This window comes from Pituophis catenifer, unplaced genomic scaffold (genome assembly GCF_029215685.1).
Source record: "Pituophis catenifer annectens isolate HBS135680 unplaced genomic scaffold, rPitCat1.0.hap2 SCAF_8, whole genome shotgun sequence".
NCBI classification, from domain to species: Eukaryota; Metazoa; Chordata; class Lepidosauria; order Squamata; family Colubridae; genus Pituophis; species Pituophis catenifer.
This window is the reverse complement of record NW_027256888.1, coordinates 29778492-29793346: the sequence shown is the minus strand read 5'-3', so window position 1 is coordinate 29793346 and position 14855 is coordinate 29778492. Positions and strand designations below refer to the sequence as shown.

The 14855-nt window shown below is 43.0% G+C and overlaps 1 protein-coding gene across 5 annotated transcripts in view; it reads right to left on the bottom strand.

The window, feature by feature from the left end:
• The window catches only part of PALLD (palladin, cytoskeletal associated protein), a 531380-nt gene that overhangs the window by 222258 nt on the left and 294267 nt on the right, over positions 1–14855 (bottom strand). For all 5 annotated transcript variants that reach the window (XM_070948121.1, XM_070948115.1, XM_070948116.1 and 2 more), the window contains exons 3-6: positions 11064–11242; positions 6575–6635; positions 5308–5413; positions 2423–2497 (exon numbers count right to left, since the gene is read on the bottom strand). In XM_070948121.1, coding sequence (XP_070804222.1) covers positions 2423–2497; positions 5308–5413; positions 6575–6635; positions 11064–11242 — 421 coding nt within the window. The remainder of the gene's footprint in view (positions 1–2422; positions 2498–5307; positions 5414–6574; positions 6636–11063; positions 11243–14855) is intronic.

Here is a 14855-nt window from a genome sequence, read left to right as displayed (position 1 = left end):
CTTGGCAGCAATAGACACACCGTCTGCCAAATGCCTTTATTTTCACAAACAGAAAGATAAGGTACTTAACGTGCAAAAAGTCCAAGCAGAAATAATATTTCTCTCCGCAGTTCCGGACGAGGCTTTAGTGACTATCCAAGGTTTACTTTTGTTCGTCACAAGGATCACTGACCACTACCCTCTATTATATAGTCTCTGGGGTGTGGTCCAGTGACTCAGTTCTAATCCCTAGCACGCCTCCTAAGCTGCTGCAAACGTTTATCACGCCTTCGGAGGCGTGCGTCCAGGAATGATGTTTCTTCGTCACTCTGATCCGAGCCAGCTGTCTTCCTACTGATCTCCTCTCCCTCGGCCGGCACCTGAGACAATGCCAGAGGGGAGGGGCCTGGAGAGGGAGGCCTGGCTGACTCCTCTTCCTCATGCTCGGAGCTTTCTTCCTCCGATGGGACAGGCTCAGAGGGCAGGGCCACAACAGGGCAGTACACAAAACCACACCCTCTCCGGTCCACGGAAAATCTCACTCCACAGAACTGGTCCCTGATGCCCAAAAATTTGAGGGCTGCTGAAGTCTAGGTCAACATATATCTCTTCTCTTGCATCTTGTCTTGAACAGATTTCCCAGCCAGTTGAAGTTTATACATCTTAAAGTTGCTGAGGTTGAGAAACCTTGCTCTTTGGCTTTGAAAAGAGGAATACTTTTTCTAAACAAAGAGTCAGTCCCAGTATTGGCATAAACCTTGTGATGATCACGTTATGTTGTGATCAGATGTTTACTGTTGTGGAAATTTCATCTACCTATCAACCTGTCAACCTGTCTGCCTGCCTATCTATATCTATCTATATCAGAGCTGTCAAACTCGTGGCTTGCGGGCCAGATGTGTCACATGCCGGTTTAGCAAAGTGGGAAAAAGTCCCAATATGTCACATGACGCCATCGTGAGAATGCAACTTTGTCTGTCTGTCTGTCTGTCTGTCTGTCTATCTATCTATCTATCTATCTATCTATCTATCTATCTATCTAATCGGCATCTATCAAACACAGTTAATATCGAGGAAATGACATTTTAATGTGCAGAAGCAAGCATTACTTTATAACAATGTCTACTTCTAGACAATGCTTTTTATTATGGAATTGATGTAGTTCCTTTATGAAACTTTATAGGAGATCCAAAACAACTGACATCTACCATATGGACCTATAGGGCTTTGAGGGATATCAGATCAGGAAACACAGTTACACTATACAGTATATTATAAAGTTATAATATATAACTTTAAAGAATCTTAAGTCTCATGGAAATTCTTTCCTTTCCCAATTGCTCTGATACTGAGAGAATTAAGGGAAGGCAATGTTGAAGTTTTTTCACATTCTCTCCAGCCTAAAGCTGATGAATGGTAGCTCAATTCCATCTTCAAGTCCATCTCTATACTCTACCCTAACCAACATGTGTTTTATAACATATTTTCCACCTTTGACTTTATCAAGCAAAAAAAAAAAAATTATGAAAAAAACATGTTATCTGTACAGCACCTTCTCCACTGGTAGCAATTATTTTATGTATAAGTATTTATGCACTATCCAAATATTTTTAAAAAACAGGCAAAAATGGTAATTTGGAAAATAAAAAGTAAATGGAAAAAGTTGCAATCATTTTAAATATTGTGGCTCTGTTTTATTTTTATTTTTACATTTTTGAATCACCCATCTCCCTCAGAGAGGAACTATACAATAAAATGTTAATAAAACATCATGTAAAAATTAAAAATTTAGAAGGAGGCAAGGAAGATTAAATACTGTTAAAATTAGTTAAAAAGATGAAGAGTGGGCTCTTACGGTGGCGAGAGGCGGTTATGGAGTGGCTTGAATCCTAAAATCTTCACATTTTCACCTCAATCTCTTAAGGTCCAGAAACCATTTTGCAGCCTAATTTAGGGATTTTTTTTTCAGGATTTGTGTAATATTTAAGGGTGTCGTTTAGGGCATTTTGTCTTCCACTTTTGTTCCAGCTCTTAATTTTGTGAAAAAAAACCAAAAAATGTACCATGTATTAAAATTGCACTAAAGTGTACCAAATTTTACCATATTCAGTTTCCAAAGCTTGAGATGCTAGAAAGCTGCACGCAGTCCATGACTAGCCCATTCCACCTTATAAAGTGCAAGTAGTGGTAGCTAAGATTACAGAAAAAAGTATTTCTGAAAAAAATCCCAATATTTCTTTCCATAATATAAATCATCCTTCTAAACCAGTTGCCTTCCAGAAGTGCCATCTGTCAATCCCCATAATTCCTAAGTATGCTCTTAGTACCTCTTTGAGGAAATTGGCAGATCAAAAAAAAAATCACTATTTGTACCACTCTTATAGGCTTTAAATTATCCATAATCACATGGTTTCAGGCTGGAATATTGGTTGAGAAAACAGACCTTTGTAAAAATAGGTGTAGCATGACTAGGCTTTGATCCATCTAATTTGCAGAGATGTAAAGTAGGACTTTGAACCTGTAAAAATATCATATGCAGATATTGTTAAAATATAACTGCACCATTAATAATATAAAGAGCAATTTAAACAATAATATAAAGTATATTTCTATTATCATTTTCTCTTTTTTCCCTTGAATATAGCATAAACATATTAAAATTAGTATTTCAGACAGAACTCATCAATATATATTTATGTAACTAAGCAATGACACTGAATTATCAGCTGATAACTTTCAAAAATGTTCTAGCTTTTAATACTTTGATAAATATAATAACCAATCCTAATTTATATAAATGTCACTAAGAATATAATTCCATGAAATCTCTTGTGGCTCCTGATTTACATACTTTAAGACCATTAACAATAATACTGACTGCAACTTTTACAACATTAAACACCATAGTTTGGGAAAGTCTGAACAAATACTGAAATCATGATCCCTGAAAAAATAAAGATGAGAAATATAAATGTCACACGCAGGGTCTCAGAACAGCTTCTGATATTACTTTAAACAGCTGCATTATTTGCTTCTTTGAAGCCCCAGCTACATTAGCATTGATGTTCAGAACAGCTAGTATGAACAGGTGCTATGTTGCAGTTTTTCTCAGCTATGATCTGGAATTGTGAAGTATGAACACAGTAGGTCTCTGGCTGCTCAAATATTATGAGTGATGAGTATGAGTATGGTGATGAGAACTGAATGTACATTGAATTGTGAAGAAAGCAATGAACATAAAAAAGAACGTATATAAAAATATGTGCTTGAAGAAGACACTGCATATTAAGAAAATGAAGAGAATGTACAAAAGTGATTATTTTAAATTTATGGTCCACAATCTTTGGGGAACTCTATGTATTCATCATTTCAAGCTCTTCAGGAAATGTCAGGAAATGAGAAGCACTGATTCATGGATATACTTGCATACCTAATTCTATACACCAAATCAGTGCCTCTATAATAAATTTACAACAGGCTTAAATTGGAATGTTTTAATTACGGCCAAAATTATTTAATTATTTTAAACAGTTTTAGATTTTGTATGCTTTGTATGTATGTCTTGTTTTTACTTTGGCTGTTCACCGCCCTGAGTCCTACATTGGAGAAGGGCGGTATAGAAATTTAAACAAATAAATAAATAAATAAATAAATTTTTAGTTTTATAGAATCAATCAATGAATACAAATACCCAAATGCAACTACAGGTAGTCCTCAATTGTATGACTACAAATGAGCCCAAATTTTGTGAGTTTTGCCCCATTCTATAACCTTTTTTTATCACAGTTGTTAAGTGAATCACTGCGGTTGTTAAATTATTAATATGGTTGTTAAATAAATCTCTCTTCCCCATTGATTTTGCATGTCAGAAGATCATAAAAGATGATCACATGACCCCAGGATACTGGAAGTGTCATAAATATGAGTCAGCTGCCAAACATCTGAATTTTGGTCATGTGACCATGGGGATGCTGCAATAGTTGCAAGTGTGAAAACTGGTCATAAGTCACTTTTTCAGTGTTGTAATTTGAAGTGCTGTAAATTGAGGATATTGTAGTCTGCCATATTCCCTTAAAAAATTATTTATACCTTAATGCTATCATACCTAAAACTTGTACAGAAAAGTGAGCAAGGACACTTCATTAAATAAATGCACCAAGAATAGAAGAATCCAAAGCAGAAAAGAAGGAAAGCTCTTATAGTTGTTCACCGCCCTGAGTCCTTCGGGAGTAGGACTCAATTCAATTAATAATAATAATAATAATAATAATAATAATAATAATAATAATAATAATAATAATAATAATAATAATAATAATTATTATTATTATTATTATTATTATTGCAGGATATATCTACATGTTATTATTAATTTAATAATAATTTAATTACCGTATTTTTCGGACTATAAGATGCCCCGGACTATAAAATGCACCTAGGTTTTGGGGAGTAAAACAAGAAAAAAATCCGCCTCTGCCTATGCCTCCCAGCAATTTGCCTCCTTGCAGCAAGCAGCAAACAGCCTGGCCAGCTTCAGCACAGCCTGATTTAGCATGAGCAGCTGATTGGGAGTTGGATCTGCCTCCCAGAATACCACCAATCAGCTGCTCCAGGCTGCAGGGATCGCTGCCACCCATCAGCGCTGCCGCCACCCATTGGCGCTGCCACCTATCGCTGCCTCCAAGCGCCCCATTTTCAGCCTCCGCGCATCCTGTTTTTGGGCTCCGTGTGTCCCATTTTCGGCCTCTGCGTATCCCATTTTCAGCCTGTTCCAGGCAATGGGATGCGTGGAGGCCAAAAATGGGCACTTGGAGACAGTGATAGGTATCAGTGACGATAGGGAGCGCTGGTGCTGATGGGCACCGGCGATCTCCACAGCCTGGAACAGCTGATCCAACCACCAATCAGCTGCTCATGCTAAATCAGGCTGTGCTGAAGCTGATCAGGGTGTTTGCTGTTTGCTGCAAGGAGGCAAATTGCTGGGAGGCAGAGGCCGAAGGGGGCCGGAGGGTGGGCAGGGCTTCAGCAACATTCATTCTATAAGAAGCACAGACATTTCCACCCATTTTGTCCAAAAAATATGATAATTCTCCAGTTCTGTAGAAGATATGCATGAAGCAATGCCAGAGGTGATCGCCTGGATAGCTGGACATCCAGTTATGAGGTCACTGCCACACCCCCATAGATGTTATATTTATAATTACGTGGACTGTGTATATATGTTTACTTCTCTTCTGTCATGTTCTCATCATATGCTAAATAATAATAAATAAATAATAAGTAATGTAACAAACATTTAATGTTCTATAGTAGTACATAAATATCTACCTGCTGATTAGGCACAGAGATAGGCTGGATTACTGCCGTAGTAATTCCAGACTTTGGAGCTGTCAATCCAATTGTCAATGAAACAGAAGTACTTTTCTTCTGAGCCCTGGATAATTGGACAAATCAAAACGCAGACAGAAATTCACTTGGTGTGCTCATAAAATGCTTTCCATTTCATGAAATGGAACACTGTAGAGCCTTTTCTCATGCTTACTCAAACACTAAATTCCACACTATCTTTTCACCCTGTTACTTATTTGGTAGTTAAGTGATAGGGAATAGGAATTTACATACATTAACTTAAATTTAATTAAGTAATTACTAACATCAGGAAACTTTGGGGAACATCCTCAGGGTTCTAACAACTTGTTTTTTCTGAGCACACACCCAATCTTGTTTATTCTATTCTTCTTGCTCTTAGCATTTTAAGGGGGAAAAACATATACTTTGAACCCTTATTCTTTAATCAGTTAACATTTTAATATTAAAAATTGCTCCAAGCTATAATTATATACATCTTAAAGTAAAACAAGGGGTTTTTTCTTTCAAGCTGATTTCTTAAATTTTTTATCTTTTTTGTTAATTTTTTTTAAAAAACAGGCATTACACATTTGGATTGATAAGATATATTTTTGTTCTAACAGTCATACAAAGATTGTGGATGTAGATCTTTTCCTTAGCAAATTTGCTGTCAAAAGTTCGAATTAAAGAAGACATTCTCATCATTGCAGTATCCTATTTCTATGCCATCCAATTCAGAAGTAGTGTTCACACTGTTCTTGTGGATAAAAGTGATAACATTTGTATGCCAAGCTGCTTAAATCAGATGGATTACTTACATTCTGATTAGGGACCTGTAACCAATTAGCTACATTTTCCATTGTCTATGTCTTCAGTAAGTAGAAAACTGCAGCTTAATATGTTTCCAGTGCGGCAATGAAACTCTAATGCTAATATTTCCTCATCAAATTCTTTGTATTTTAGGAAATATTTCTTACTAGTTATACATTACAACAAAGATAATTTTACTGATATGCTTGGAATCCATCTTCAGAATATGAAATAATTAGTCTTCATAGTCATCCTATGGTCAAGATTCAATCCAATACATCAACAGCACTTAATTATTGATTAACAGTAGTTAATTCTTTTCCTGCATAAAGTGATTACAGGAGGAAGATGTGAAGCAGAACAGCTTAGCAATTATCCTTTCAGATGGTCATAGAAACATTAACACAACATAGTTGGTTTTGTTTTGTAAACTCACTGGGGCATGGCTCCAGATTTTGTTTTGAAATGTTCACTATCAGAATCAGAGGAACTGGCACCTGCAGAAAAGTAAGAAACAGACTCATTAGTGATAACATCAGGTGTAACACAGCTGCATGTTTATAAACAGAATATTTAAGACAGGGGTGTCAAACTGGATTTCTTCAAGGTCCAGATCAGCATTGTAGTTCTTCTCTGCAGGTTGATGGGGATGTATGTGTGACGGGACAGACGCCTCCTGCAATACCCTGCCGGGCAAAACTGGGTGCGTGAAGCCCCCCCCCCCCGTGCCCCATTTTCAGCGTGGACAGCCTCTTGCAGCATTTTGCCAGCTAAAACAGGGTGGTAGGGGCCCTGCGCCCCATTTTGGCAGGCAGAGTGCTGCAGGAGGCCATCCAGGCCCCGCTCCTTGTTTTGGCTGCCAGAGGCACCACGGGCCAGTCCTTTGTTATTTCCAGGCTGGCCCCAGGGGCCAGATTTAAGCACCCATGGGCCAAATCCGGCCCGCGGACCTTGAGTTTGACACCACTGATTTAAGACAATCTCTATGATTTCAGTATTGCTGAAATTTCCATGATACTTTGGTGTTCACCAGTCTTCTCCCATCCAATTATTGTAATTTATTTAAAGTTTTTAATATTAAGACACACAAAAAGAAATTAGCATTCTGCACAGCTACAATTTATATCTGGTTCTCATAAAATTATTGAATTCTATACAAAATCCATTTACTTTCTTAGAAAAGAAAAATTATAGTGTTCTTATCTTAGTGCAGACATGTGACACTCAAGGCCCGTGGGCAAGATCCAGCCCACAATGTGGTTAGATCTGGGGGCAAGATGGACACTGGGGATGCCAGCCCCAAGACACACACACCTGCTCCTATGCACACGCCCAGGGGGAATGCCCCAGCCAGGGTGGGCTGGGGGCAAGGCAGCGGGGGCTGGCCCCTCACTGTCTCCAGGGTAGCCCTAGGGGGCAGTCTAAGGCTGACTGTGTTCCAACCCTGGTGCCCACCATCAAGTTGTAGATCAGCACGTAGTAGAGCCCCAGTAGCAGCCTCACAGCTTCTGCTGTCTCCATCTTCACGCTGTCTCTTGCCTGTCCGGCCTCACCCGCTGGGTCTGCAGCCCACTAGCACATCCCTTTCACTAGGGCAGCCACCACTCTGCCTCCTGCACCCGCATGGGACAGGCACTACCACTGGCCATGCTGCTACCATCTCCCCCTCCCATTGTCCCTTTCTGGGCATGGAAGGAGGGAGGGAGGGAGGAAGGAAGAAGGAAGGAAGGAGAGAGGCAGGGAAGGAGGGAGGGAGGAAGGGATGTGAATGAGAAGGAGGAGGGAGGGAGGAAGGAAGAAAGGAAGGAAGGAAGGAAGGAAGGAAGGAAGGAAGGAAGGAAGGAAGGAAGGAAGGAAGGAAGGAAGGAGATTATAATGAAAGGGAGGGAGCAAGTCCTGCCTTAGCACTTGGCCAACCAGCATCCCTGCTGCCCTTTTGACATCTCCTTGCCACCTCCTCCTGGCCTCTCCTGGTAGTCTCCCATCCAATCGCTAAGAATGATTTACTTACAAAGCCGGGTCTCCTTGCATGGAGAGGCAGTGGGCCTCCCTCTGACCCATGCACTTTGTCCTCCCACACCCACCATGAGCAACCTAACCAAGGAGAATGAGCAAAGCAGCAGCAGCCTCAAGGAGGAGGTAAGCATGGCCAGGTGCCTCCTTGGAGAAGTGGAGCTGGCCTGGGCTGAGGGGTCCCGCTGCCCCAGGAGCTTGAGGCTGGGTGCTTACCCTCTGCTGCCCAGGGTAGCAGCATGGCCTCTGCTGCCATCTGGGGGTCCTCCGTATGGCCTGAGAGGGATGGCAAGGCTCCTCTGGTGGACAAGGCTTTGGTGCTCGCCCTAGTCTCACCTTCCCCTGCTGGAGACCTCTGGATCCCCCCTCCCAGCATTGCCTGGACCTCCACAGGAGGCAGAGGTTGAGACTGTTGCATGTGGCAGCACAGAGGAGAAAGTCTGCAGGAAGTAGTTTCCTCCAAGTCCAACTTCTGCCTTGACAGATCTCTGGAGAGGAGAAGAGGGTGGTGGGGGAGCTGCATGAGGGACGGCTGCCCCAACAAGCCAGAATCCTTACCATACATGATTGTAAACGGGGATTCCCTTTTGAGAAGGGCCAGCCTCCCTCATGCAGGACCGGGGAGTACTGTTCCCCTGCCGCCTTCTCTTGCTCTCCAGAAATCTGTCAAGCAGAAGTTGGACTTGGAGGAAACTGCTTCCTGCAAACTTTCTCCTCTATGCTTCCACATGCATCCTCCTCCTCCTCCTGCTTTTCTGGGAGGGGGCATTGGACAGGGAAACACCAACAATGTTTGGGATTGGGACAGTGGTGAAATGCTACCGGTTCGCATCGGTTCAAGTGAACCGGTAGTGATAAAAACTACCGGTTCAGGCGAACCGATAGTAAAAAAAAGCTACCGGTTCCTCTGAACCGGTATTTCTAACGATCAGCTGTGCTGCATGATTTAAAATCACTAGAAAACATGAAATTCTACTTTCTAGTGAATTTAAATCGCGTGGCACAGCTGTTTCCCCCCCCCACTGTTCTACTTACTTTCCCAAGCCTTTTTCCACACGCAGCGGGCATTTGGTGTGTACTGCATGTGCGCACAGCATACATTTGGTGCGCACTGTGCATGCGCATACACAGCGTATATTTGGCACACACTGCACATGCATGGACAGTGAACCAGTGGCAAACCGGGAAAGATTTCACCATTGGATTGGGAGAAGAATGTCTCCTTTGGTGTGCTGTGCATGCGTGCGTGCGTGCATGCACACAAACACACACACCATTCCAAGTTTGGAGACTTTTATCCACATCTGAGCTTGCAAACTGCTAATTATGCCTAGGCTTGAGGAGAAGGGTCTCTTCTTCCTCTGTGGATAAAAGTCCCCAAACTTAGAATGCAGTGTGTGGATGTGGGTGTGGGTATGGATGTGTGTGCATGTACTTCGCTACTAGCTGTTCAAGGAGGCGAGGAGCTTGTGGGGCACTGAACTGTCCCCATGTCGAGTTAGCCAATGTTACTTATTCTGCCCCGTCTCAAGTCAATTGTGCCCAGTGAGTGGTGTACGCCAGCCATGCCCACCCTGCCACGTCCACCTAGTCGCGGTGACCTGGCTATGACCACCCAGCTATGTCCACCTGGCCACTATGAGTTATCTTAGTCTTACATACAACTGGCCCTTTGAGGGCAACCATAATGCTGATGCAGCCCTCAAAATGAAATTGAGTTTGACACCCCTGTCATAGTGCTTTGTATGTATGTCCACAGATGGGAAGATGACAGATTGGTAACTGACATAGATATGGGTGGTGGTGGGGTGAAACCATTTTGCCAGAAAATGTTGCTTTGTGTCAGGCCATGTTATGAATGGGAAAGCCTTCATGAAAACTATACTGCTTATAATACACTTTGAAAATATCAATACAACTCACTGCACTATAGACACGACCACACCGTGCCATAATCATTCCCCAGCAGTTCTTGGACTTCAAAAATAAACAGGGTACCTTCCTGTGGAAAAAAAGGCTGTCTACCCTGTTTTACAGCATTTCAGTTTTTGTTTAAAAACAGTTTTCAAAAGTCTAACTTGTTGAAAAGGTATAATTAAAAATAGAAGAACTGCTATATATACAGAATTGTAACAATTAACATTAGACTTTTTAATCATTGTAGACACTGACAATTTAGACATGCAGAGTCAGTTTGCAGAGTGCAGACCCATAAACTTGTGAAAGCTAGAGCTGTTGCTATAAATATGGTACTGTGTTTTTTACAAAAAGACGAGCCACCTTGAAAAGAAGCCCTATCATGTTTTTGAGCGCATGCAATCAAATTAAGCCCCACCCACAAAATTAGCCCTAATTAAGACTCCACCCACCCAGGGGTGCAGAGGATGGGGTGAGACACACAAGTAAAAAATAAGTTAGGGTGAGGATGGGAGGGTGGAGCTGCCCTATTTACCAGCCTCCCACAACCCGACACCTGCCTCACCTTCTTCTGCAGCCACTTCTTCTGCAGCTGCTTGCCGCCAATCGCTCGCATTGTCCTGGCCTCTGTTTTGCTTTCAGATGCCTGCTGGAAGGCATCTGCAGCCAATAACAGAGCTCCGGATCAATCCAGAATTCTGTTATCGGCTGCAGATGCCTTCCGGCAGGCATCTTCAGGCGAAATGGAGGCCAGGGTGATGCGTACAAGTGTTGGCAAGCGGCCGCATAAGAAGTGGGCGAGCAGCAGGCTCCTGCTGTGCGGGGCTATCTGTGCCACTGCCACGAGGTGAATCAATAATTAGAACCCTCCAAAAAGAATGCCTAGCTGTTTTTTCAGGGGTCAAAAGAAAATAAGACCTGGTCTTCTTTTTGGAGAAACCCGGTAGTAGAAACAGAACCCAATGCATGACATTTTTATTGCCATGTCTTCTTACCTTCAACAAATAATTCTGCTGAAGAAGAACTAGAGCCAAGAGAATTGGAGGCCAGGCAATAGTAGCGCCCTGTGTCGTCTTCAAAAGCTTCTGCTATAATGAGTGTCTGGAGTCCTCCACTTTCAGAACAGATCTGAATATCAGGAGAATTTTGTAGTTCTTTACCTTCACAGAACCAGCTTTGATCAACATTCAATTGCACAGTGAGAGACAAAGAAAAGAGTCACTACTAATATTGATAATAAAAACACTACAAAACAGCAACAAACCTTTACATGAGAACCTATTGTTTAACCATTAGATACTGGCATTTGAATTGTTACAAAGTTAGAAACATCTTGCAGACTTCTCTGGAAACAGATATTTATATGCATTTGGAGCATTACTTGCTAGATGGCAGGCATAGTAGTTAGCGTGTTGTTAAGAATTGTTCATTAGCTTTGCTTTGGTAAATTAACATGAAGGAAGCCTTTCTAATCCAGAAATAGCATGTAGGGATCCTCCAGATGATTTTCAGCATAGTTTCCATAAATTATTTGCCACTGGTCTTGCTGGCTGGGAATGAATGGACATTCAAAACATCTTCAAGACACATTGCTTGCTGTTCCAGTAGCCTACATGCATTCAATGAAACAACTGAAGAGAGCTACCCATGTTTTCCCAAAAATACAACCTACTCCAAAAATAAGTCCTAGCCTGATTTTTTGGGGTGGGTGTGATCAGCACAGGAGGCAGCCCTTCCCTTCCCTGGTCACTTCATGGCTGCTTGGCCCCTTAACCGCAGCCCGTGGATCAGCTGATCCGGTGAGGGACAGGAGTTCTGTCTCTCTGGGTGCCTGGAGATGTTTCCAGTGCACTCTTGCTAGCCCCAGCCCTGCCGATGGTGCCAGCCAACCTTGCAGCCAAGGAACCCTCTTTCTGCAGCTCACCTTGTGGTTCTGGAGCAGACAGCGACCAGGCCTGGAGCTCAGGTGTTGCTCAGGCTGCTGCTACGGTGAGGCAGAAAGTTATGCGGCCCATCGGAATCGGCTCCTCCTCCCCCCCGCCTCTACCAGGCTGCTGCTACTTGAGAAAAGGACAAAAGGGCAGGCAATTTTGGAAGATTATGGGAAGTACATGCTTACAGTAGAAGCAAAGCCCAGCCTGTCCCTTTCAAGCAATCAAATGTGTGTGTGTGTGTGTGAGAGAGAGAGAGAATGAGACAGAGAGAGAAAGAAAGAGAAATGAGGGAGGGGAGTTACAACAATTGCAGGCAATGCTGTTTGAAAGGGTTTCCTCTCTGCCATTTCTCTGTATGTCACACACACACACACACACACACACACACACACACACACACACACATAATCACACACTTGATGAGAAACAGTAGAAGGCAGGTAACCCTGCCTCCAGCTCGGCACCTGCTCAGGATGGCACCCCTAGGTCCGGCCTATACATGGGCACCCCCCGCCCGGCCAACATAAGAAATGGGCTCCCTCACATCACTTCCTCTCCCGCAACATGAGTCCCAGGTATAGCAACCTGTTGACCTGGGACTGGGGGTAGGGGGACCTTCTTGCCTTTTGTGAACTTTTGGCTGCATGCAAGGAAAGCAGAAGCAACAGAGTCCCTGGCTTGTTTCTCTCTCCCAAACTCTGCCAGAAATGGGTCTTTGCGAGGTTTGTCATACCAGCTCTGTCAGCTAGTTGGATGTTTGCTGCCATAAAATGTGTGTGTGTGTGTGTGGGGGGGAGAACTGTGGAGCAGTTTAAATTGCAGCTTTGCAACTGCGGTTACTTTCAAGGCCATGTCAGTTTGTTCTGGTATGCAGTGGCTTCCAGTTGCCTAGCTACAAGGGGGCTGGGCTGTATACTGTATCTGCATCTGTGTTGATCCCGCTCTGTGCTTCAGAGCTTGCTTGAAACTGTTTGCATTCGGTTTGTTTCTAGTAAAAGTACTTTTCTCTAAATCTATGGAGCCAAGGATTTTTCTTTCCTAGGAATTGAACAGAGGCAGCCCTGACAGGTGCAGTCTCTTGGAGCTGGATGCTGCAAGGTTTGTTCTTGCCTGAAGCATTGGCGGCGAAGATTGGGTCAGAGCTGCCACCTCCACCCGCGATCAGCAGGCCAGATTCGGTGAGCTGGATGTGGCGCAGACGCAGGGCTGCTGCCCGGGAGAAGAGCACACCAGAGCACAAACGCTGAGCCTTGCCTGCCTTGGAACCCAGGTATCCTTCAGGCATCCCAGCCACATAAAGGCCACCAAAATCCCCAAATCCTCACAGCAGCTGGCATCCTGCCCTAAGTGGCTGCGCTGGTATGTCAAACCTCACAGCGGTGCCACCTCTCGTACACGCAACAAGCCTTGCAGTTGAAATGATGGAGAGAAAACCCTTTCAAACAGCATTGCCTGCAATTCTTGTTACTCCCCTCCATCCCCCCTCTCTCATTCTCTCTCACACAGAGACATTTGATTGCTTGAAAGGGACAGGTTGGGCTTTGCTTCTACCATAAGCATGCACTTCCCACAATCTTCCAGAATTGCCTGCCTTTTCGTCCTTTTCTCAAGCAGCAGCAGCTGGGTAAAGGCAGGGGGGAGCTGATTCCGATGGGCGGCATGGCTTTCTATCTCATCATAGCAACAGCCTGAGCAACACCTGAGCTCCAGGCCTGGTGGAGTGCAAACCGTGCTCACCACCTGCTCCAGAGCCACAAGGTGAGCTGTGGAAGAGAGGGGCCCTGGGCTGCAAGGTTGCCTGGCACCCTGCCCATGGCTAGCACCCAGAGAGACAGAACTCCCGGCCCTCACTGGCTCAGCTGATCCGCAGGCCGTGGTTAAGGGGCCGAGCAGCCATGAGGTGACCGGGCTCGCCACCTCCTGCACCTCAAATAAATAAATAAATAAATAAGACTTGCCTGAAAATAAGCCCAAGTGCTTTATTTTCAAGCCTAAAAGAAAATAATACCAGGTCTTATTTTCAGGGAAATACGGTATCTAGCTATGTATTTAGGAACCCTGCAAAACAAGGCTCTTGGTAAAGAAATAAGATTCCTAAATGCATGCATTGAAAATAAAAGTAACTCATAGAATTTACCTTCCTGTCCCCAAATGTCACATATTTTTGACATTTGGGAGACAAAAGGTAAATAAAGTTTCCATGGCTAGATACTTTTTAAAACTGTTGGCTTATATCATTTTCAGCATTTTCATGTTTTTGCTTGGCATCTTACAACACACTGAATTTATTAGTGTAAAAAGTTTAAGGAAAGTTGCAAGGACTGTATCAAAATCAAAACAATAATTTATACAGCCATTCAAATATGTGGGGCTATAACCCTATAACCCTTGGGATGTGATGACTGGGTGATATTAATGGTCGCCAATCATACCTAGAAAGCAAAAGAGTTTGGTGTATATTAATGAGCTCAATCAAAGAAACAGCACTGCCATAAAAGAAAAGCAGTAAAGTGTCTTTCGCAAGAATAAAAAACAGTATTTTTTAATCAGGGCTTAGTTTTGGCAGAGGAATCCACATTTTTTAGAGAATTTCATAGTGGAATACAGGTATCTTCCCTCACCCCAAATTTCTTATATTGAAAAAAGGGGGGAATGTTTCAAATTCCATGAATTTGATGGCTCCCATTCAATAGCCATTTTTTTTAATTTCAAAGAGCAAGAATGACTTTCAGACAGTAGATGTTCTGTCCCCAACCCCATGCACACACACCAACAGACATTCAGGAGTTAAAGACCAAACCAGCCGGCAAAATCCTTTTCCTTATGATAACAGAACTTGGCAACAACCTAGTG